Genomic DNA, 25,454 nt, shown 5'->3' on the forward strand with positions numbered 1-25,454 from the left:
GTGATATTATGGCAAAAACACAGCGCCAGATATACAAACTGGTGCAATGCATGCACTGCGCCACTTTGTAACCCCCTGTGCCACATTATGCCTGCGCCAGGCATAATGTATGCAAGGGGGGTGTTCCCCCGTTAGGGGGACTGAAAAAATGGTGCAAAGAAATCTGAAAGATTTATTTGCGTTATTTTTTTCGGCATTTTTAATGCCTGCTCGGAGCAGATGTGAAAAGAGGGCACACCATTATTTATAATGGGCCCCTATGTACTGCTCAGGTTAGCGCCAAACTTTTGGTGCTAACTCTGAACAGTACATCAATAGTGTCACAAATTCTGATGCTATTGTCCCAGGCCCTGCACCATGGTGCGCCGTATTTTAAATACAGTGCACACATGGTGGAGGTAGTGGGGCGCTAAGGGGCACAAGGAAAGTGGCACTGCACCGGGTGCAGCACAACTTTTCTTTAATCTGCCCCCATGGGTTTCGTTTAAAATATAGTGGCCTGTCTGCTAGGTCGGGGAAGGCCTTCATCGTCCCAGAAGTGGATTGCCTTCTCTTGTTAGAGGTACCCTTCAGTAGGGAGGGATCTCTCAGCCCTTAACAAAAATTTGTATGATGGCTCCTTTGATGTCAGTGAAGCTTTGGCACTTGGGCACCATCTTTGATGCACCTGATGAGTGGTGTTTTTGGTTTTTCAAGAACAAACTTCTAAAGTGAGTGCTTGTTTTTGAAAAACCCAAAATGAATGACCTTCAGGTGCTGATTGTTTTGAGTCTATGTGTGGGTGCCAGTAGGCAAATTTCCTACCTGGCTCTGCCATGCCTCGAATGGTTGTCCAAGCAAGGGAATATAGTGGTGGTTGTTCCACCCTGAGCAGGATGACTGCCTCTACGACCTGAAGGCTTTCTGAGGGACAGGCCACCAGGTCAAAAGTTTCTGACAATGAAGCCAGTGGAGGACGACTGTCAGAAGCCTTGCTCTTCCCCCCGATTCTACCCCGGGTGCTGGAGTGGAAATTGTCTTGTAAAGTACGAGGGCTGGTCACCACATTAATCAGCACCACTAAATTAGAATAAACATTTTGGTGTTGTCGATTAGGTGTGTGACTGTAGGACAGATTCCCTCACAATTGTGGGCTGAAGAAACAGAGGGCCAAATGTACAAAGCATTTTACTAGTTGCAAACGGGCACATTCACAGACAAATGTTTTTTGGGATGTACAAATCCTTAATTGCGCTTGGGGTACTTGTTACTGAATAGCAATTTGGGTTTTGTGATTCGGTATTAAGAAGGGGTATGTTCAGGGCGTCCCTTCCAAATACCAAGTCTGAATGGTATGTATGATTGTTTTGCGATCGTGAATGCAGTCGCAAAACAATCTCAGTTAACACCCAATTCAAACTGGTGCTAACCCATTCACAAATGGAAAGGGGTCCCCAAGGGCCTCTCTTCCCCTTTGTAAATGGTAGCAAAATGTTTTTTCAGAGCGGGCAGTGGTCTTTACTCTGGCCTACTCTGAAAAAATGAAAAAAAAGCTTTTCATTTTTCTTTTTGAAATGCGCCCTGTTTTTCTTTAAGGAAAATAAGCTGCATTTTAAAAAAATGCTTTATTTAAACAGCAGTCACAAACATGGTGGTCTGCTTTCCCTAGCAGGTCACCATCCCTGCGAGTGCGGCCATTCCCAATGGGGTCGCAAATTGCGACCTACCTCATGAATATTGATGAGGTAGGTCCTTTACGACCCCATTGGGAATCGCAAACAGTGTACGTAACACTGTTGTACATTTTGTTTTGCAACTCACAATTTGCAATTCCCAAACGGATCGCAAATTGCGAGTCGCAAAACTAAAGGTCGTACATCTGGCCCATAGTTCTCCTGGAATGTTGATTTTATGTTGTAAGTCAGGAACAATGTAAAGTCTGAGGATGTGGATGGTAGATATGAGGCTGTGAGAACCTTTTCAGGAGCCCCAGGGCAGTTAGAGGGCAGGTCAGGATATAGCAGTCATAACCTTCTACCAGCTCTATCCTGGGGCTTTACCCTACCAATGAGCCCAGGGCACAGCACTAAGTACAACCCTTTAGCTCTTGACACTCAAAGTAGCAAAATCAAGCAGACCAAGACTTACTGAGGGAGGAGAAGTGAACTAGAAACTCAGAACTGAATAAAACCTCCAAATTCATATCATAAACCATGGGTCAGCCAGTACTTTTACTTAGAAAATAAAAAGTACTTGTCTTCAGCACAAAACCCAATACTGTACATACTCTTCAAAAGGCCCTTAAAAATTGTAATTATTTAGGAGGGAGGGGTTTTTAGGGCAATCATACAATCTCCCTAACTATACTACTGTTGAGTTTACCTGGATAAGAAGGAATGCAATAATACTCCGCGCACCCCAACACATCAGCAAGCATGGGGGTCAGGAGGCGGTCCATAGGTGTCTAACTATGAGCAGATGCAGTGTGTGCTGGTGCCATTTGTGATCCTAAAACCTCTTCTGACAAGGGCAACCATCTTCTCTGCCAGGGTCTCACAGACTGTACTTATGGTGTGGCTTGGCTGGCAGCACTGTCCTCCAGATGCCTCCAGATGCATGTGTGTAGCTTCTCCCTGCCCCCCTGAAGGTGCCTGAGGTGCTGCCTTACCCTTCAAAGGAGGGCTAATCACCTTGTCCATTGATACTTGACCCTCACTGACCCCGCCCACTGCCCCATAGCCAGTAACACCTCTGCTGTCCCCTGGACTGCACCACCCACGAGAAATGCTGGGAGCCAAGGCGCCTCTGTCACTTGCCACACCCCCAGCCCCCAATTTGAAACATAATATCACCTTTAAGAAACTTTGGTGCATTGAAGTGAAGATAGTGTTTTTTCTACCTCTATGTTCTAGCAGCCCGGAAGTGGATCTGTGCGGGTGGGTGGAGTGGACAAGCTGATGCAAAAAATATAGTGTGTCTTCAGTATTTGCTCACAGGTCTGCATTTCAGTCTTACTGATTTTGACTACCATTTCGTAACGATTACTATGAGGGATAGTCTTTGTGAATTTGCGTCTCATTTCAAGTGGCAACCGTCTCAGAAGTTGGCTGCACAAAGCAAATAGTGAAAAGGCTGAACGTCTGCTATACGCTCCCCCACCTTTGTTAAGTACAAAAGAATAAAGACAGAGCACCCCTACAACAGGCAATCAATGTAGCAACATATGAACGAAGGTACTGCAATGCACACACTTGAACATCACCAACATACGCAATTCAACAGTTTAGGATTACCGGAATACCACACTGTGAAACACATATAGAGATTTAAAACGTCTGCTGCATAACTTATTCTTGTAAACACTAGAAAGGCAATTCCCTAAGTGTCTATGCTTTCTCCAGAATTGGTGTTTCTCTAGTTTTTATGCAACATATAATTTTTGTATTACTATACCAGGGGTCTCCAACCTCTTCTGCAATAAGACCTACTTATGTTGAATGAAAATCATCCCAACGTACTGATATTATTAGTGTTATAATAGTGACCACAACTGGCAAGATGACATTAGTGGCCACCGTATGCAAGATTACTAGCAGTAGCATCTCAGTGGATCAGGCAGGGTGCCAGCAGCATGTGAAATAAGCTGTGTCAATTTGGAAGGTAATGAGTAATACACAACAGCATTATCTGCAGTCCCATTGACACCAAGGTAATAATGTTACTAACACATCTGCGAAATGGGAAACACCCAGAACAACGAGTTCGGAACCACGAGGTTGTGAAAAACGAAAGCATAACAACACTTTCATTTTCCACGACTCCCTGGTTTTGGTACCTTGACCACGCATGTCTGAACAACATACATGCGTGGTTAAGGTACAGAAGGGAGTCGGAGTGGACGCGGTGAAGGAGGAGGTAAGCTGGGCTGGGACTGGGGCTGTTTTGGGGGGTGGCGGGGCTGGGGGTGATTAGGGTTTAGGGGGCAGGGTTTAGGTTTTAGGGGCGGGGTGGGGACTGGGGTATTTTTAGTTTTTGGGGTGGGGTAGGGGACTGGGGAGGATTAGAGTTTGGGGGGGTCAGAGTTTAGGTTTAAAGGTTTAAGGGGTGGGGTGGGTGGCTGGGGTGGAAGCATGCTGGGGCGTGCATGCTGATTGGTAATGCCTTTACCAGGAATGCGTTTACAACAGTAAAATCGTTGTAAACGCATTCGTGATAAACGCATTAGTGCTTCGAACGAGGTCATTGTTCCGACCTCGTTGTTGAGCCACGGATGGTTTAGGCACCCGTGGTTCCGACATATAACCCTCCCAAATGCCACATGATTTATCATTCTAATATCAGCCTTAAATATATTTTGGAAATGTTGCCATTTTGCTATAAACATTGTCTTATGAATGCTAAAAATACAAACATTATTGTTCTTGAATTCACACTTGAATTCACACTCTCGGTTTTAGTATACATATAATAATTCAATCAAACAAAAGCTCCACATTTAGAGGGCTGAGGTGCACAAGGAGGACTACTTGCAGGTAGCCGAAGAGCTACTCGCTGGAGAAGCCAGATCTATACTTAGATCCGTGTGGCCTCTCGGTGTCTGGTGGGGTTTAGGTTGTGTTAACAACACAAAAGAATGATGGACGGAGTGCTGACAATGCAAACACTCTCCCCCAGTCACAAATCTGGGTTTAATCCATCGTTTTTTTGCTGCCCATGCCATTCCAGTTTGGACCCAGCCATATGCAAATCAGCCTTGACCCTGTTCCCCATGGGAACAGTCCAGCCCGAACTGCCAGGCCAGGTCTTCCCTGGACTGGAAACAAGCATCCTGGGACCGGTTTCGGGGTTTCACCCCTCATCAGCCAGGCTAGCTTGAATCCAGTGGCATGGGAAGCACGGGACCCACGTCTGGGCATACCCTTCCCACTTAGGGCAATATTAACAACACAAAAGAATGATGGACGGAGTGCTGACAATGCAAACACTCTCCCCCAGTCACAAATCTGGGTTTAATCCATCGTTTTTTTGCTGCCCATGCCATTCCAGTTTGGACCCAGCCATATGCAAATCAGCCTTGACCCTGTTCCCCATGGGAACAGTCCAGCCCGAACTGCCAGGCCAGGTCTTCCCTGGACTGGAAACAAGCATCCTGGGACCGGTTTCGGGGTTTCACCCCTCATCAGCCAGGCTAGCTTGAATCCAGTGGCATGGGAAGCACGGGACCCACGTCTGGGCATACCCTTCCCACTTAGGGCAATATTAACAACACAAAAGAATGATGGACGGAGTGCTGACAATGCAAACACTCTCCCCCAGTCACAAATCTGGGTTTAATCCATCGTTTTTTTGCTGCCCATGCCATTCCAGTTTGGACCCAGCCATATGCAAATCAGCCTTGACCCTGTTCCCCATGGGAACAGTCCAGCCCGAACTGCCAGGCCAGGTCTTCCCTGGACTGGAAACAAGCATCCTGGGACCGGTTTCGGGGTTTCACCCCTCATCAGCCAGGTTAGCTTGAATCCAGTGGCATGGGAAGCACGGGACCCACGTCTGGGCATACCCTTCCCACTTAGGGCAATATTAACAACACAAAAGAAGGTTGTGGTTGGGTTGTATGATGATGCAGGACGGAGGGTTCTGAAGTTGAGTCTCTAGGCAGAGAAAGGTTCTCACAGTGCCTGCCAGTGGGTCAGGAAGTATTGGTCAGGTGGCATGCTGGGTGAAGCACAGGATTTTAGGTTACATGTTTTATGCCACAACCTTAATTAAATAGGCTATGCCTCTTAAAACAAGTTTTCTAGTTACACTTCTTTGGCCAATCACTTTTTAGAGAACCCAACCTTATTTCCACCCCATTTAAAACACCAGAGAAATTGAAACGGAAGCTAAGTAGACACAATGCTGGGTGGCTTTCAACCAGGTAGCCCTGAAATAGAGTGACCCTACTTTAAAGTCATGTGTGGGGGCATAGCAGAGTTTGTAGCCTCAATACCTGCAGCAAGGACACCTGCTTCATAGAGGGTGTGTGTGAGGCACTCTGGTGTCTGGAGGTGGACTCCTTTGAGATCCAAAAAAAGGGCAATGGGGCAGTGCTGATGAGTCTTGTCTCATCGCTGGTGCCCATGGTGGTGGCTGGAGATGGACTCCTGCGCCTCTCGATATACAACCGAAATATCATCACTCATGATGACTAACATTTCAAGCCACAAATTTTCTGTCCAGTGGTTTGATCCAAAATGTGAATGACACTTTCAACCAAGCAAAGGCTGCAGGTGGCTGAACCATTACCATTCACATAGATGTATGTTCCAGGCTGATCAAAAATGTAAATGCTTCTTCACCATGCTGAGCACTTCTTTATGAGAAACATAAGCTTGAAAGATAGGTAAACACAGAGACATAAAAAGGCACCTTCACTGTTCTAAACATATTTCAGTTCATCCTGGATCCAACACAGAGACAGACTCTGACACAGACACAACCTTACTATTCATCTTCTAAATTTAATACAGGTAGGATTCAACTTTACAGAAATGCTGATTTTTTTGCATATTATGCACATATTTGAAATTAGTCATTGGGCGTTGCAAGGGAGATTCTTTTTTATGCTTACCATAGTGGGTTCATTTTTTCACAGTACACTCTCAGCCATTTTCCTTTTGCTCAATCGGAAATCACATGTTCTATGTACTTTTTATGGTGAAAGCGACGTCTGGCTGGTGATGACTAGTTAGTGTTAGCTTAGACGCAGCAACTGGTGCCAGACACAATATGCTGACTTGGGGTGCAGGCGGACACTATCCTGAATGTTCAGTCTGGCTTTTCTAAAAAATTCGAGTTGGCAACACTGGCTATGAGCCATGTGTAGCTTTGGAAGGCAAAAGGCCTTTGCAAGCGGTGTCTCCGCCTCCTAGCAATGCTCTTGGGCGTGGCTTGGCCTTGCCCCTCCTTAACTCGTGCTGATTATCCCACTAAACATACTGTGCCTGAAGGCCCTCCTCTGAAACAGCTAAGGCTAGGAGTTAGTAAGACTGAGATGTTCATTTATAGGGCACATGGAACCACAGGGCATATACCCAGAGGTGCCCCTCAATGAGGAAACCATTACTGAAATGCAGAAGAATAGCATCCCCTTGTATAGTCTCTTCTTGTTCGAGATATGTGGATATGGTTCACTACTCACAAACACAACATTTCAACTCATGAGATCTCCCTTAGAGCTGGAGTCTGACATATGGCATGGGCTGCCCTGTCTTGGTGACTCGTGGACAGCAGCATAGCCTGGCACAGGCAGAACATGCCTGAGAGAGGCGACCCAAAAATGGTGTTGGTATTGTGATATTTCCGAAGTGCATCTTCGGTGGAGAAGACACTCTGAAGTTATGTCTTGACAAATGTCTGGAAAGCCAGCAGGAAGAAGAGACAGGAGGTGCAAATAGTACATTTATGCTTGACGTATGGGTGCGAGGAAAACTTTTAGGACATTTTCAAGGGTTGATGTTGCTGCAGAAAGGAAAAGGAGGCCAGGACTGGATGGAAGTCATTAGTAATATGACCGACCACACAGTGGAAATCACATTTTAGAAAGTGGATGTTGCGGTGATGTCAGCATTTCGATGAACGGCTTTTGGCTTCGCCAAGAAGACGGTGTATCTAATGTCATATCGTTGATTGTGCTTTATTTGTGTTGGAGGAATGAGTGCTAATGGCTGGAGAGCACACGGTTGATCCAGACAACATAGCTGGCCACCTTAGTGTAAAATCCATACTGATTGGGCATACCACACCCGATGCTCCAGGACACCAGACCTGTCACCACCCAGGCCTCTCTTTCCTTGTCAAACACCACAAAGGCTCCTCCGCTGTCCCCCATGCAAGCATCTCTTCCTCCCTCAGGATACCCAGCGCAGAACATGTGTTGGTCCACAATGGTGGGCAGGTCATAGATGGTCTTGTTCTTCACAGATGTTGCGCAAGTATCCGGATCTACCACGGGTAACTGTATGTACCTTAGCTTATTCAGCAGCCTCTGTTTCCCAATTTCACCATGTCCCGACACATAGCCTAGCCGGCCCGGTGCATAGAAAGCAATGTTCTCTGGTTTTGGAAGGCAGATTGGTGATATGTTCTTGTCATAGACAACTGGGTACTTGAGTTTTATGAGGGCAATGTCATGGCGGAAGTCATTGGCATCGTCCTTGTACCCAGGGTGGACAACCACATGTTCCACCTCATGGGATCCAAGCTGTACCATTTTCTTGACATCGGTATCACCAAGGTATGCCCAAACTTGCTGTCTGGTGTCTTGCGCCCACTCTCTGGGGGCCATCTTTGGGCGGAGTATGTGCGCGACTGTTAAGATCCAGCGGTCAGCAACCAATGCCCCGGCTGCCCGCCCGTTGACCCTCAGCAGGACCTGCCATGGGAAGCTGCCTGCCTGCGCCTCTGCTCCTCCCATGATCCGGGCATGCGCAGTCATGGGCATGGCAGGCTGCCCGCAACCTACCGAAGAAAAAATACAGCAACAAAATCTTGTTCACTTATTAGCAAAATACATTTATGTACATACTATCAAGAAGTAATAGTCTTAATTTCCTGCATCTATTCGTCCCACTTTTTATCTAATTTATATTTTGTAATGACTGAATAACCAATAGCTAAGCAGTACAATAGTCAGTGTAAAAGGTCAAGGAAAGAATTTTTCAATAAACAATCAAACACGTAAACATAGGTAATAACGAAATTTAACTCATTCAGACAATACATGGTAAATAGCAACACAAAAGGATGATGGATGGAGTGCTGACAATGCAAACACTCACCCCCAGTCACAGATCTGGGTTTAATCCATCGTTTAGCATTCCGTTCATCATCCTTTTGTGTTGCTAAAGTTGCCCTAAGTGGGAAGGGTATGCCCAGACGTGGGCCCCGTGCTCACTGTGCCACTGGATTCACGCTAGCCTGGCTGATGAAAGGTGATTCCCTGAAACCGGTCCCAGGATGCTTGTTTCTGGTCCAGTGAGGACCTGGCTTGGCAATTCGGGCTGGACTGTTCCCATGAGGAACAGGGTCAAGACTGATTTGCATATGGCTGGGTCCAAACTGGGGTGGCAGGGTGAGCAATAGAACATGGATTAAACCCAGATCTGTGACTGGGGGTGAGTGTCTGCATTGTTCAGCACTCCGTCCATCATCCTTTTGTGTTGCAATACATGGTAATTAAACAGAAATATTAAATTATTTGTGCTCCTAAAAGTGATCACGTGGTGCAAGGGTGAAAAGCTGAAAAATTATGTATATACAATTCAAAACAGCCGATTCATAGACTCCAAGAACATTGTATTAGAAAAAGGACCCATCCGGAATGAAAAAGATCACAGTAAAAAGCAGGCAGCACATAGAAAGGTCTGAGGAACTGGCTGTGTGGTTGTCAAGTGATTCTTGTCCTTTGAGGACCCGCACTAGCTGCCTTTAACTGTGTGCACTCGGTATTGTCACGTTTTCACCTGATAATGTGCCATTCATAAGCACATGGCGTCAGAAAAATGCTGCAGAAAAAGCATCCTTCTCGCCAGAGGGGTGGAAAAAAAATTGAATTTTAGTCCATAAGAAATGAGAAATAAAAGTGCAGGACGTTAGCAGAACATTTAATATTATTAAAAGCAGATAATATCCGTGCTTGCAAATTCCTACAATCAATTATTTACTATAAATAATTGAAACATTACCACACGCCTGACCCTTGTGGTCAGTAAGATGGACACAATTGCCTGCAGGAACCCTAACGTCAAGCTGAGGGGGCAGAGGTAAGAGAGAGAGACCACTTTAAATAACAAGCATTGGCAAAGCCTAAAGATCTCGCCTATGTGATACCTATTGGCTTTGCCAGTATGTTTTAACAATGCTCGACAACTACCATAAAAATATTAAACTAGCCTGCAAAAAACATTTAACGAATAAAATTATCCCGGCTGCAAATTCAGAGTAAGAACTTTTTTAAGTTCTTTATGAATTTCCTAAACTTTGCGCTTGCAATCGGGCCATCCCTGCATCTCAGGATCTGTGTGATTTGTTCAATAACTTCTTCGAAGAGAAAATCAACAGTCTATAAGAGCTTCCACACTAACCATGGGCATGAGCTAAGAGGAGGCTGTTGATTTCAGCTTGCCGCACCTGAATGCCATCTCCTTCTTACAGAGTTTGGAACCATGCACCCAGCGGCGGCTGGCGCAAATATCAAGGGGGGGGGAGTGACGGGGGTAACAAATATTAATTTAAAAAAACACTTACCCTTTCGCTGTTCCTGCCGCCTCCTGTCGTCTCACTCCTCTGCTCCTGATGGTGTCCCAGCATTCACTGGGATACCAGCAAAGGCTCCTGAGCAATCCTAGCGCTGCTCACAAGCTAAAACTAGCATGAAAGCAACGTCATGATTGGTCTTAGCGGCTTGGACTGCCACTCAGACAGTGGACAGTTGTTCAACACAGCCGGGCTGGAGAAATCTAAGTGTGCATGTGTGTTTGGCTGGCCTGAAACGGCTGGCCAAACACACATGCGCACTTATTGCACTTCACTCCCCCTCCCCCCTCACCCCTTCAGTGGCTCAGCTCCACACCTCCCTGCACTGCTGGCTGAGCCAGCAGACGAAAAATAAAACAATAGGAATCTATTGTTTTATTTTTCATCTGCTGGCTCTTGGTCAGGGGGGCGACGCTCCTCTGCCATAGTGGAGGAGCCGCCCCTGCATTCACCCTTGAGCAAACATAGGGGTTGCTGGCCCACTGCAAATCAGGATCTCCGTTAGATGCATGCACTCCTAGTTCTACTGCCTGCCTAGCCAACTCTACTGCGTCTTTTGTCGTGACGCTTTCCAACCTCTCCTTGAACTCAGCAAAAATTCTGGCAGCCTGGAAATCTGTGCAGGTTTCTCCAATTACAAAGGAACCAAACGCTGACCCGGAAAATCTCTCCAAATACTGACCCATCCCGCTACTTCCTCTTTTAGCAAAAAAACGAGAAAGCCTCATTAAGCTAGCCGCTTTTTTGTCGGCATCCGAGGTTCTGGATCCTTCATAGTCTTGATTCAGAGCATTGCACAGTTCCGAGACTGCGCTGGTTGCTGTCACGGATACCATTAGACCACCCCAGGCCGCTAGAACCCTGGGTATACTGGTGCTGCTGGACCTGTCAGCAGCTTTTGACACCGTCTCTTATGCTAAACTTATTTGCAGGTTGTATGATGTGGGCATCTGTGGCAAAGTGCTATAATGGCTCCTGGGTTTTCTTGGAAGCACGCAGTTGTGCAGCACACAGCCGCCCAACTGGTCTGCAATCTTCCCTCAGCACCCATTTTAATTGCCTTGATTGGTTACCAGTCAGGAAGTGTGCTATCTTCAAGTTATACTGTCTTACTCACCAAGCGCTAACTAGCAAAGCCACAATCTGTCTACATAGTAGGCTCTCCTATTATTTCCCTTCAGGCTGCTTAGATCCACAAACAAACTCTGTTATGGATTCCTCGAATCCGCACCTCAAGAGTCGGTGGCAGATCTTTCTCCAACCTTGCCCCGTTCCATTGGGACCAACTTAACATATAACATAGCATAACATGTTGCACACCAGTGTGGCTGCTGTTCAGCAGAACTAAATGTCAGTGGCCTAGAGGAGAGAGTTGGGGAGTGCAGTGAGTAGAGTGGAGTGTTATAGAGTGAAGTGACACGAGTGGAGTGGCAGACAGTGGAGTAAAGTGTCACAGAGTGGTGTAGAGTGGACTAAAGTGGAGTGCAGTAGAGTAACAAGGAGTGGAGTGGGGTAGAGTGAAATAGAGTGTTGTAAATTGGAGTGCAATAGAGTGTCGTAGAGTGCAGTGACACTGAGTGGAGTAGAGTGTTTTAAAGTGGAGTGGCATGGAGTATTATAGCGTGTCATAGAGTGGAGTGGGGTAGAGTTGACTGGCATACAGTGCTGTGGAGTGTCAAAGACTGTAATGGAGTAGGATGTTGTGGAGTGGCACAGATGAGTAGAGCAGAGTAGAGTAGTGGAGTGGCCTAGAGTGTCATATAGTGTTGTAGATTGTCATAGAGTGGAGCGGTGTGGAGTGGAGCAAAGTGGAGTAGAGTGTTGTAGAGTGGAGTGGGGTAAAGTGGAGTCATGTGTAGAAGAGTAGAGTGTCATAGAGTGCAGTCTCTTGGAGTGGAGTTGCTCAGAGTAGCGTAGAGTGGAGGGGCATAGAGTAGAAGAAAATGATGTGGAGTGGCATAGAGTGGAGAAGAGTGTTGTAGAGTAGAGTGGAGTGGTGTAGAGTTGAGTGTTGTAGAGAGAGTGATTTGGGAGAAGAGTGTTGTAGAGTAGAGTGGAGTGGTGTAGAGTGGAGTGTTGTAGAGTGAGTTGGAATAGTGAAGAGTGGAGCATCGTAGAGTGGAGGGACATAGAGTGTCATAGCGTTAAGGGACATAGGGGGTCATTCCGAGATTGGCGGGCGGCGGGCGCTGCCCGCCAAGCGGAAACCACCAATTGGCCGCTCCGCGGTCAAAAGACCGCGGAGGCCATTCTGGCTTTCCCGCTGGGCCGGCGGGCGCCCGCCAAAGGAGCACCCGCCGGCCCAGCGGGAAAGGCCCTGCAACATAGAAGCCGGCTCCGAATGCAATGCAGACAGTGAAAATCATGCTGGGGCCCTGTTAGGGGGCCCCTGCACTGCCCATGCCAGTGGCATGGGCAGTGCAGGGGCCCCCAGGGACCCCACGACACCCGTTCCCGCCATCCTGTTACTGGCAGGGAAAACCGCCAGAAACAGGGTGGCGGGAAGGGGGTCGGAATCTCCATGGCGGCGCTGCTTGCAGCGCCGCCATGGAGATTCAGCCCAGACAGGGGAAATCCGGCGGGAAACCGCCGGATCCCCTTTTCTGACTGCGGCTTTACCGCCGCGGTCAGAATGGGCAGGGAAGCACCGCCAGCCTGTTGGCGGTGCTTCCGTGGTCATCCACAGGGTTGGAATGACCCCCATAGTGTGGCATAGAGTGGGGTAGAGTATTGTAGAGTGGTGTAGAGTGGATTAGACTTGTTGAGTAGAGTAGCATTGAGTTGAGTACAATGGAATATTGTCGTAAAGTGGAGTGGTGTAGAGTAGAGTGTCGTAGATTGGAGTGATGTAGAGTGGAGTGGCAAAAAGTGTAGTCAAGTGGCATGGAGTGTCATAAAGTGGAGTGGTGTAGAGTAGACTAGAGTAGAGTGGAGTGGAGTAGCATAGAGTGGAGTAGCATAAAGTGGGGATATTGTCCTACAGTGGAGTGGAGTACAGTGCCATAGGGTGGGGTAGCATAGAGTGGAATAAAGTGTTGAGGAGTGGAGTAGTGCGGAGTTGCCTGTTGTAAAGTGGAGTGGCACAGAGTGGAGTGTCGTAGAGTGCAATACTGTACAGGAGCGCAGAAATGAGTGGTGTAGATTAGGGTGGCATAGAGTGGAGTATAGTGTTTGAAGTGGAGTACGGTGGAATGGGATGGAGTGGAGTGGGGTAGAGTGGAGTGTCGTATAGTGGAGCGTTGTAGAGTGGAGTGACATAGAGTGGAGTTGCACAAAATGGAGTAGAGTGAAGTGGCATGGAGTGGCATAGAGTGGACCAGAGTGATGTAGAGTGGAGTGTGATAGAGTGGAGTGGGGTAGAGTGGAGTAGAGTGTCATTGAATGGAGAGTAATAGAGTGAAGTGTCATAGACCGGATTACAGTGGAGTGCATAGAGTGGAGTTGCGTGAAATGGAGTAAACTGTTGTCGAGCAGAGTGGAGTGGCATTGAGTGGCGAGAAGTGAGGTTCAGTGGCGTAGAGTGGAGTAGAGTGTTGTAGAGTGCAGGAGTGTAGAGTAGCATAGAGCGGAGTAGAGTGTTGTAGAGTGGAGTGACGTAGAGTGGATTAGAGTGTCAGAGTGGAGTGGCATAGAGTAGAGTATGCATGGTGTGGTAGTACACTGGCATTACAGACAGCACATTTTTAATTGACATTATCATTACATTTCCACAGACATTCAGTTCTACTGATAAATAAATGTCTTACAGCATTCCTTTAACACCCCCCGGTACCCAGAAAGATTGTCACATAAATACTTCCACTTTGCAGTCAAAGAAAGAAAAGTAAACACCAACATCCTTGGAAGGGAGAGCCTAACATTCGACCTCTGTCTCTGAATGCACAACAATGTGACAGGATAAAAACTAAATTTAAAGGTCTATTTATTGCTCATTCTCTTCTGAACTCCACCATGGCTATTTTGGGGGGTGCTTCAGCACCTCCCACTTCACTGCTTCCAGTGCCTATATCGTGGGCATGAAATTGAGGAAGAAGATTAAGTTATGCTATTAGTGAAGAGCACTTACCAAAATTACCAAACTCGTAGACAGAACATTGTTCCTCACAGGCCTGAAAGAGTGATGAACTGATAAGTAGAATAAGTCAAGTAGAAAGATAGGAAGCAGGAAATCTTTTCAAATAAATACAGCGCGTTTACTTCTGTGAACTAGCATACAAGAAAAAACACTTCCTCTCCAAGAGGCCTCAAAAAAATAAAAAAAGAGTTCCCATAAAGCAACCACTCATGGAAGAATACAAGGAGAAAGTCAGGGAGGTGGTAAACAGACTATGCTCTGAGGGAGGGACAAAGAAATGCATTCCTAAGCAAGCTTTCAGTATGTTACCAATATGTCTTTGCAACCAGACAGCTAAGCTTTCTGATAGGCTTCAACCTGAAAAGTATGAAGTTTACCTGAGGCTGTATCATGACGAGGTGCGCTGGGTCAGCTCATTATGATACTGTTCAAGGAGTCAATAGCTATGCCACAAGCTTCTATACCATTGCTTTCAAAATGTTTAAAAACCACAGCCTACTTTTTAGAATGAGAAACTTTTGCAACCCATCTACCTTTAATGGACAGGAGGAGGGATGATTCTTTTAATGTAACTAACGCATTGTGTGGCAGCACATTTTCATTCACAGACAGCATACTTTCCATTCAAATGGCCGATAACTTTGCACAGGAATACAGTTTTACTGATAAAAATATATAGCACTCAAATGATAATTTGTGGAAATCAGTTTTTCTGTGAATATTTATCATTTGTGCATCACCAGGTAAAGTGTTTTGATTTTATTTGATCCCTCTTAAAATCTCTGTGTACACCACACTTCAGAATTACAAAAAATGTGCTTCATTTTTACTTTCCTAATGACTGAATGCATACATTTCATTAACAAGCTTTTACATTATGTTGTGTGTTGAAAAACACAATATTCTACAACCTGTCTTTTAACACACCCTACAAGCCAGCAAGATTGTCACATAATTCACATTAAAAATCTCCTTTCACTTTGCAGTCAGAGAAAGAAAAATGAACACCCATGTTAAAAGATTAAGCAGCTATCTGTCAGAATGCATAGCCTGACATTTGAACCCTGTCTTTGATGCACTGCAATGTGATAAGATAGACATAGAATGTAAAGGTATATTTATTTATTTCTCTGACTTTTCAACTCTACCAAAAATCGGCTCGCAACCCTGTTCCACACAATGTTGATCTGCTGAACAGTTACGTTAAATTCATCGCACATGATACAGTGCTTCAGTAACAGTAGGCATGGAGCAATTGCAGTATAAAAATATATTATTTAAGGCGTGCAGTTTGCTTTGTGGAAACATTTCTTGCTATTCTATTCTGCACTGCATTCTATTAATTCATGTGTGTGTGTATATATATATATATATATATATATAGGTCTTTTGACTTATTGTTTTGCTTTCTTTCAGGAAGGAAAAGTCTGTCTGTATGGAAGTCATCCTTGCTCTCAATGCAGTCCCCTTTTAGTTTCTATGCCAAATAAACAGTGGGTGTACATACGAACTTCATTACAGTTCTTTCTTTCTAACTCATAGAAACTAAAGAACTACTATGATGAAGACCGCTTTGCCAACAGACCCCTATTTGACATAGAATTAAAAACAGGATGGTACTAAAGCCAATGGTTCTTTCACTAAAAAGACAGTTGGATAACTGCTGAGGAGTGGTACAGGCTGGCTGGTAAATACTTTTTCTCTTACTCTGCGCAGAAAATCCAATAGTTGTGTTCACAAACTGTGAAATACATATTCTCTGTAAAGAATTCTGGAGCCCATGAGACCTGATCCGTGCTGCTCAAAACTATGTTGATCAATAAAGTGAAGGTGATCCATTGCCTGTAAGTCATTCATTTGTGATGCACTTTTGAAATCTGAAAAGAAGCTTCTTATTCCTGGAGTGCACATTTGATGTATAAAATAATCTTTCAATATTATATAACTCATTAATTTTGCAAATAACTAGTTGAAGATTTCAGTAGGTCTCCAGGTACCTGCATTCAGTTACACTTTTAAAGGATTTGTGACAGTGGTGTGGACCCACTGCTGAGGGGCCACTGAACCCTGTTTCTCAATGGTGGGCCATTCCCTTCCTTGCACTAGGGCCACACTGTGCTGGTCACTCTATTGAGTGTATGTGAGAGAGCTGGAAGAAAGACTGATAGGAAGGACATCTGAAAAGAAGAAAGAAACTGTCACACGAAGGAAGGGTCAAAAGAATTAAAAGATGGGTGCAAGGGTGATGTGACTGATAGAAAAAGTGTAAAACAACATTTGAATCAGTGGGTGAAAGAAAGATTGGCAGGAATGATGAAAGGCTGGATGGATGGGTAGATGGATGATTGAACGTCTAGATGGATGGGTTGTTTGATGAAAGGAGGGTGACATGATAGGTGGGTGAATAGCTGGAAAGGTGAGTGGAAGGATAGAAGGATGGATGGACAAGGGTAATGTTGAACGGGGATAGACAGAATGGTAAAGGAGGATGGATGAATATTGAAAGGATAAATGGATGGAATCATGAAAGGGTGAGTGGGTGTGTGAGAGGTTTAAAGGATGGGGAGAAAGATGGACAGAACTTGGGATGAAGGGACCTCATCTAGGGAGGATAAGGCTTACTCACATCACTCATCCGAAGGCATTTGAAGTATGGATCAAAATGAGGGTTATATTAATGTTCTGGCACCTCCCTTGATGTGCTTGAGAGAGGAGCAGCAGTGATAAAGGGGTGCCCACTTACCTGATGCATGATTGTGGCCATTCCTGAGCAAGCTTCTGTCTGACTGGGTAAAGGGACTGACAGTGGGAACGAAATGGTGGAGATTCCCTTCCCAAGCAGGTGGTCCTTGGTGTTGCTGGGGAATTCAGGATTTGCAAAATGAAAACGTCAGAGAAAAGGAAACATAAGAACAGGAGCGTTTAAGAAAAAGCACAAAACTGAAATATGTCAATTGAAAGAAAAAGCAATGTCACTGGTCTTGTTTTACTCTATAGGGAAACCACCACTAAGAAATAGAAGATTGGTTTAGATTGAACCAGTGTGTAGGGATCAGTTTCCAGTTAAATCTATCCATACCCATCAGAGCACATACCGTACGGAGCAGGCGGAAAGTGTGTGCAGAAATGCCAGTGCAGTCGCGGGATCGGGAGGTGGGGTGATAGGTGCTCGAGGGGAGATTGTAGCTACTTTAAAGCTGCTCTGTGTTTCACTGTGCAGGTGACAACCCGCCTCCACTTTTAAGAGGGTTTAGAGTAGAGATCCCATTGCAGACAGGTGCAGTGAGTGATTGGACCCGCCTGCAAAGGGATGTCTGGGGAGTACATAGGACACCCTTTCCTTCCCTCCAGAGGGCTGCCATCAGGGGGCGCACTGCCAGAATGCCCGCTTTTAGTTTGTGCACTGTAACACCAAAGTGCCCCGATGGGGTGTAAAGCGGGCGTACATGGCCAATGGGCCCCTGAGGCACTTCTATAATACGGCCCCTGGTGTCTCTATGTTTTCTGATATGACAGTTTGGGCCCGAAACACTTATAATTTCAATTTGCCTTATTTCATACTAGCTCACCTCACATCTCCTGGTGAAATAAAGCAATACGTAATGATTGCCATTGTGATCATGTTTGCTACACATGGACAGTCACCAGGCTAAGTTTCATAAAATAGATTGACAAACAGATTGGATTTATCAAGATGCTCACCCGCAGAACGTTGTGTGTGTTAGGCCGCGTCTCTTCAGCATCACTCAGGGCACATTGTGGGTAATTTCCAGGTGTGGAGAGGTTCCAGGACTCATTTTGACTTAGAAGGCAAGTGTATAGATTGCTAGGTGATGGCAACACTTTGGAGAAACCCTCTGCATCACAAGATCCCACCACAGATGAGCAAAGAATGAGGAAGATGTGAGCCCTAGAGAAGTACAGACTCCACAAGGAGAGGATGCAGGTTAGCCAAAGGTTTCATGATCACATCCACACACACTCCCACCACCAACATGCTCCATTCCTCTTCATATATACAGAAGCATTATTAAAAGAAATCAACAAAAAGCACATTCAAATGAATATAAATAAGGACTGTGGCAGGAACAAGAAAATCAGAACTACCCAGGCCTAGAACAGGGAAGAGTACAACCAAGAAGAATATTTTTAACTTATTGCTTATGGATTATTTTAATGGGTCTATATTTATGAATTTATTAATGCATGCATATATCTATAACATTAAGCGGCTTGTATTACTACCTCCATTTCCAGGGAGCTGGATTTTGCAGGAGGCATAGGGCAAATGATGAAAGGACTAGGGACGTAGAGGAGGCTTCGGGAAACAAGTATAACCTCACTAACTGGGGGTGAATCTCATGCCATGGATCAAAGTCTGATGTGTTGGGTGAGTCTTGTTCTTGGTTCCCAGTGTCCCTCACTGTTTAAAATTCTTACTTGATGGAGTGCAGCTGCACTTTTTTTTGCATGAGTCCTACCCGGTGATGCACACTCTTACTAGGTGAAGCATCCATGACTTGGAGCACAGCCTCACACATTGGATATGGGGATTACATGTATGATTTTTACTCACCAGGTGTGTCTCACTTTTTGAAGCACAGCCTTGCTCATTCTTACTCACTTCCCTAAGTATAACCTCACTCACTTGGTGTGAGTTACACTCCCTAGAGCACAACCCCAACCATTGTCTCTCTGTCTCGAGGTTGATGCACAGTGTCCATCCTTGGGTGGAGGTACCTAACCTGGGAGTACAGTCTCGCTCACTGGATCTGGGTCTCATGCCTTCGTCGTACTCATTTGATGTGAGTTCCACGCCTTTATGCAAAGTCTCGCACAACTGGCAGGAATACTATACTGGTGTGCATCTCTGCTCTGGAAGCAGAATGTCAATATTGTATATTCTCAATGGGCCACTTACTTTAACAGAGTTGTTTACCCTAATTAATTTTGGACCTAATCACCCACAGTTTCACTGATATGAACTCATAGCCTTGGGATACTTCTGGCTGAAATGATCAATGTAAAAAAAAGTAGGGTCTCTGGTGAGAAAATGTGTGTAAGCTTCACTTCTACTGGTGCCATGTTGAATTCTAACAAGTTCTGGCATATAGTTAAAGCTGTCTTCATACCAGACCTAAACAGTAGCACTGAGACTTGAAATGTAGATGGCACTCATACTAATCGAGAAAGCACTAACCCAACCAGAGACAGGATGAAATCAGATTGAGGGAGACCGGGCCAAACAGAACTCATGCATCTGCACTCACCAGTTGCCCTCACACCTCACTTATCAACTGCCCTCTCCAAGGTCCCTCACACCTCTACTCATCAACATCCCTCATGCTTACTCTCACAAACGGCTCTCACACTTGTTCTCACACTTGCTCACATCTGCCTTCAACTTCCTCACCAACTGCCCTCACACCTGACATCAACCCTCTCACCAGATTTCTTCATACGAGCACCAACTAAATTCTCCAAGCGCCCACACATCAGTTCTCAGCTGAACTCACCAGCTTCACTCAAACCTGGTCATGCCAACTACTCGCAGATTCCCTTTGACCTAAGCAACGGTATTACACCTGCCCTTGCAGTTCACTTGCTCTCCTGCTTCAATCCTGCCTTGCTACATGCCACCAACAACTACCATCATGCCAGGCCTTGATACATTAAAGTCATTGGGAAATATGCATGTATGGAGCAGTTCATACATGTTGATGGATACATGCACATGAGCATGACTGAGTCGACTTCCCCATTCCCAGATTGCCCCAACTTTGGTCTACCAATGCCAGCACTGAAATCAACTCAATATGACCTCTGCAGTTATACCTCTAATACCCCATACCTGGTAGCTGGGTGGAAAGTGGCAAACTACCCACCCCAGATCTACCTGGCACAGGTGGAGTGAACCTGCCTGCTCCAAACTTCCAAAGTGGGTGAAGAGCTGGAGATGTCATGGTCCAATAAGCTCTGCACTGTTACACACTGGTGCTAGGTGCCAGGAGCACCACAATGGACTCTACACTACGCGGGGTGATGAAGCCACGAGGGGTTCTGGGCAGATGCAGGCAGTGATGCTAGAAATTTCCATCCTGGAGCAAGCCACGAGGGGTTCTGGGCAGATGCAGGCAGTGATGCTAGAAATTTCCATCCTGGAGCAAGACCTGATATCTCCGATGATCAAGCCATGGGGCAATCTCCAGAAGGTAGTGTGAAGACTGACTCAATGTGAGGTAAGCCAGAACCCCTGGAGGAGTCACAGCGAGGAAGAAGCACTTTCAGCTGCTAAAGGGTCACTTGTCTCGACACCAGACAACTCTTCTTCACAGTAAGTGTCCAGCTCACGCTTGACGGTCCCTGATGAAACTTTGGATCCCTATACAGTGGCACAAGTGCAGCCCAGGGGGCACTCAGAGTTGTTGACAGAACCACATATGCTCCTCCAGTACTGAGCACTATTACTTTGAAGGGACGTTAGTGCTTTCTACGGCCCTCATTCTGCGCCTCCTTTGAGGGATTGCACGGAATGTGGTGCGTTGGCAGCTGGAGGTGGACTACTTAGCCCGGTGGTAGCCATCCTTCATTTAAAGAGATGAAATAGACAAAATTCCCTCCTTCTTGATGACTGACACCAGGGCCGGCTTTAGCACTGGTGGTACCCAAGGCTACAACCTGTTTTTAGCACCTCCTCAATGACCTCCTCCCTGGATTCCCTCACTACCACTCAGCAAAAGTGCCCCTCATCTCTCCATTGTGCTCTCTCACATACATTTCATTTGTTTTAAAAGCACTGGTAAAGATTGGCTTTAGTAACCCAATCAGCTATCCACACTGTTCTTTGCAGGAGAATTATTAATCCTCTGCGCTATATTATAGCGAGTCAAAACTCTGAAATTTCTCTCTCTCTCTCTAGCAGTAATATTAATTAGAAGAATTACCTTGACATTTGTATTGTTGCCCGAAGGCTGGAGCACAAGGAACTCTGCAGAAGTTGCTTTTAAACTGTAAATTATTGCTAAAGGCCGCACATCCCATGAGGTCAGTGCCCCCCTCCAGGTCAGCACTGAAAATGCAAATGACACTTCCCGTAATCAATGGCTGAATAGTAGTATTTTTTCCTTCTTTACATGAGTCGTGGCAGACAGTTCAGGTGTCTTTATCCCAGACCTAAAAATAATTTAATTTGTTTACAGTAAGCTATCAAAAGTAGCGCTGCTGAGAGAAGGGGATTGTGAGAGAACAGGGCAGATTGCAGAGGCCCCCTAACTTTTTGCCCCCATTTTCCACTTTTTGCTGGTGTTTTCCTGACTCTGATGGTGCCCTGGGTACTGCTAACCAGTCCAAAGGCCTGTGCTCTGTGTAAAATCAGTATGCAAATTAGGCTAAATATAATTGCCTAAGTCAACCTACCTATAAGTCCCTAGTATATGGTAGGGCATGTAGGTTTAGGGAACCCAGCATAGGTAGTGCACCCATAGGTGCACTGCTGAGGTGCCCAGTGTCATTTTACAGACAGGCCTGCCTTGCTGGCTGCTTTTAAATTAAAGTTATATGCAAATTCGACTTTGGAATTAAAAGTAGTTCCAAAGTCTTAAACTACCTTATTTTTACATATAAGTCACCCCTAAGGTGTGCCCTATGTGCCCCTAGGGCTGGGTGCCATGTAACTATAAGCAGGGACCTTATAAAAATAGTTTTATAAGCCCTGGTGAGGTAAAACAGCCACATTTTCTTTATCCTCATTGTAGTGAATGGCCTCCATAGGCTAGAATGGGGAGACTTTATTTTAATTTTAAAAGTCCCCTTAAGTAACAGATACTAGAAGTTTGGTATCAAAATAATTGTTATAATAAATCCCACATGTCCAGTTGTTTGATTTAATATAACTTGTTCAGGTAAAGAGTTTTAAACTTTACCTGAAAAGTTGCCAACTGCAGCCCTGCAGTGTTTTTGTTGCTGTGCTATGTTTGGCCAGCCTCTGGCAGCCTGGCCAGGTTGCCTTGATGAGGTGTGAAGTGGCCTGGCTTCACACAAAGAGATTTGCCTGTGGGAGGGGATCTCCCATCAGCAGATGGTGAGGCAGGAAGGGGGAGGGCTGCCAAACTGGTCTTCAAAGGCAGAGAAGGACATTTGGAGCAACCCCCCAACATCCTGCAAACCCAGACTATTAGGTGCCCCCTGGATTAGATTAGGAGGGGGCAGGAGAGGGGTGTATTTAGGATTTTTAGCCACACCAGTGGGTGGGCTCAGCCAGATGTAACCTCCAAAAATCACTTTCAGCCATGATGGATTTTTGAGGAATGTTGGTCCCTGGGATTGATTTTTGCCACACTTCCCAGGAAGTGGTCATCACAAGGGGAAGGACCCTGCCCCTGATTGGAGAGCCAGGACCCCCCTGCTTTTCACCCAGGAACAAAGATAAAACTGGCAGACCTGCACCCGCACCTCAGTTTCCTACCAGATCCCCATCAGATTCCAACAAGGAAGAACCAAAGGACAAGAAGGACTGCCCTGCTGGACCCCTGGCCTGCACCTGGACCCTGCACTCTGAAGGACTGCAGCAGCTGCACACTTGGGCTTCACCACAAGAAGGACTTTGCCTGGCTTTAACTGGTTCAAGGAGGACTCCCTGTTTGCCGCAGGTGAAAAATTGCTAACCAGAGTCCCCTGCACCAACTCCTGAAGAAACCAACCAGCTGACCACTGTCCAGTGGCCAAAAAGGAGTTTGCGCCAGGTGCATTCTGGGATTTGCAGGTTCGTCTCGGTGAATAAAATCTCCAAAAAATAGACTAAGTCCGAACGTAGAAAGTTGACCGGGACCTCCCAGCCAGAGTATCCGAGGAGGGCTCCAAGGACGTTGGATCAAGATCCAGGTTTTCCCCGGTTGAAGGATTTTCACCTTGGAAAAACGACAAAGTCCGAAGGTAAAAATCTCCACCGAGGGCTTCTGCGACGCGTATCCGGAGAAGGGTTCCAGGAGGTCAGATTGGACTGGCAGGTTCGTCCCGCTGAAGAAAATCTTCAGAAAAATTACTAAGTGCGAAGGTAAACTTTTGACCGATGCCTCCCGCGGGCTGTAGCCGAGCCGGGCTCCATCTCGGTCGGCCTTAAACTTTGACTTTGCCCTGGTCGAGGTTCAACCAAATGACCCGATTGGCGCTTTTTGTTTCTAGGTGCGAAAAAACAATAATTCTTCAAAAATTCATATCTCCAGTTCCCCTTATCTGATTTTATTCATTTTTGTGTCATTTTAATGATAAAAATATAATCTGAATTGGTTTTGGATTTTTAAACTGTTTCCTGTGTTTTATTTAAATACTGTTTTGTGATATTTGAATGCTTTACACCCTGTCTCCTAAGTTAAGCCTTGACGCTTGTTTGCAAGCTACCAAGGGCTGAGCTAGGTTTAATTTACTGAGACCTAACTGGACCTAAGTGGAGGTTAGTGGCCTATTGCTAAGTGTAGGTACTTAACTGCCCTTACCAATAAACCATTTTCCAACAGGGATCCTACATTAATTTGCGTGCAATCACAATAAAGCCCAGACCTGTGAGGCACCTCAGGACAGGAGTGGGAAATGTGTCCTTCTGCTTTCTGCACTGGGCAAAAAACACACAGGACAAAAACCGGGATCGAGAGCCAGAGTCCAGACTTCTGAAGTAAAATCCTGCTGTTATGGAATCTCATTGGAGAGCAACGCTGTGGGGAACATGTTCATTTTGGGCGAAAACATTCTGGATAAGACTCCAGGCTTAATTTGAGACGGTGGTTGCCGGGGGAGGGGGCACCAGCACTTATTTTTGAGGGCCGGCACTTATTTTTTTGCCTCAAGCATTTACTGTGAGCAAAAGCTACCTATGAGAAAAAAGGAAAAATGTCACAAAGGGAGAAAGCAGAAAGCTGCAAGATTGAGCTGAAGGGGCAGGGAGTGGCTGTAAATGTATTAAAGAGGCCAGAGATGGCTTCAGGATTAGCTGCCTCAGTATTCTGTGCTCGCACATTTAATTGCAGCAGCTTCTTGTTTCAGAGGAAGGCTTTGGGCACCGGTACGTTTTTATTTACAAATTAAGCACTATCTCCTGCCTACCCATACAGAAGCTCCCCCCAAACAAATGTTGATCTGAGCCTCTCTGATAAGGTTGTGCAGATGTCCTGCGGCCCTCACACCCACCACAACCCCAGTATCTCAATAGCTCCCATCCCTTACCCAGCAGAACATGATGAATCGAACTTCAGGTGTAAAAAAACTCCACAAACATACCTCATTGCAGAACGCAGCAGAAATTCCCTCTCTAGGCCTGGGGTGGTGTGTATTACTGGCAACCGTGGGCGTATAAAAGAGTGAAAATAGATCAAGCCCTTGCTCGGGCCAAAGTGCATTGGGAACGGGAACAATAGGTAAAAGTCAGGTTGTATGAGCGGTAAACAGGAAAAACATTGGCAGCGTTATCAGAGGAAGGGGAGGTCACCAAAGGCAAATATTCTGCTGAGAAGTTGAGTGGACAGAGGCCCAACAATGTTTTATCTCCTCCCCCATACACAGACTGAGATCAGAGTCGTTTTACGGCATGGGCACATTGGGCTCTCGCTCAGAGCCCCAACTTTTCAAGGCCCCCTCTAAGAGAACCAGCTCTGTTCTCCACACAGTTGTGCACTGGTGACCTTGAATGATTTTTAAAACATAGACTGTTTTAAATACAATTTGCCTTCAATTTCTTTTTAATACTGGTAATCTGTAGGTGTCTGTTTCAGGCATTTTGCAGAGAAATGTTGTGTTTTGCAACAGCCATTAAAAAGTTCCTTTTAGATCAAAACAGGACCTTGCATGTAAAAAATGGAAGGATGTCACAGAGATTATTTGCAGTAATGTTAGTGAGCTGGTGCTGTGTTACAATATTGAAAACGCACATCACCATCCCTGAATATTGGATAGAAACACATCAAGAATTTGGACCAGTGTGTCTGTGCATTCTAAGTGACCTGGCCAAAGAGGACGTGAAAGAGCTGAGACTGGATCATGAATTCAAAGCTGCTCTGAACAGGAGCCCCCAAACTACAGGCCTCATTATGACACTGAAGGTCCGTGAACTCCC

The 25,454-nt window shown here is 45.7% G+C and overlaps 1 protein-coding gene across 1 annotated transcript; it reads right to left on the bottom strand.

The window, feature by feature from the left end:
* Positions 1–6,517: 6,517 nt before the first annotated feature.
* Positions 6,518–24,645, bottom strand: LOC138247200 (complement C1r subcomponent-like). Its single transcript, XM_069201943.1, has 4 exons — positions 24,623–24,645; positions 18,056–18,263; positions 17,097–17,211; positions 6,518–8,481 (listed from the first exon to the last, which is right to left on the bottom strand). Exons 1-4 carry the CDS (start codon positions 24,625–24,627, stop codon positions 7,682–7,684), a joined length of 1,128 nt encoding a protein of 375 aa, XP_069058044.1. The 5' UTR covers positions 24,628–24,645; the 3' UTR covers positions 6,518–7,681.
* Positions 24,646–25,454: the final 809 nt, after the last annotated feature.

Source organism: Pleurodeles waltl, chromosome 7 (genome assembly GCF_031143425.1).
Source record: "Pleurodeles waltl isolate 20211129_DDA chromosome 7, aPleWal1.hap1.20221129, whole genome shotgun sequence".
NCBI classification, from domain to species: domain Eukaryota; kingdom Metazoa; phylum Chordata; class Amphibia; order Caudata; family Salamandridae; genus Pleurodeles; species Pleurodeles waltl.

What these genes read in the sequence shown, in the direction of transcription:
- LOC138247200 (XM_069201943.1), bottom strand. An exon ending in ACACACACAACGTTCTGCGG is followed by an intron (nt 17,212 to 18,055) that starts GTGAGCATCTTG and finishes TGAATTCCCCAG; the next exon opens with CAACACCAAGGACCACCTGC. An exon ending in TGGCCACAATCATGCATCAG is followed by an intron (nt 8,482 to 17,096) that starts GTAAGTGGGCAC and finishes TTTCTTCGGTAG; the next exon opens with GTTGCGGGCAGCCTGCCATG.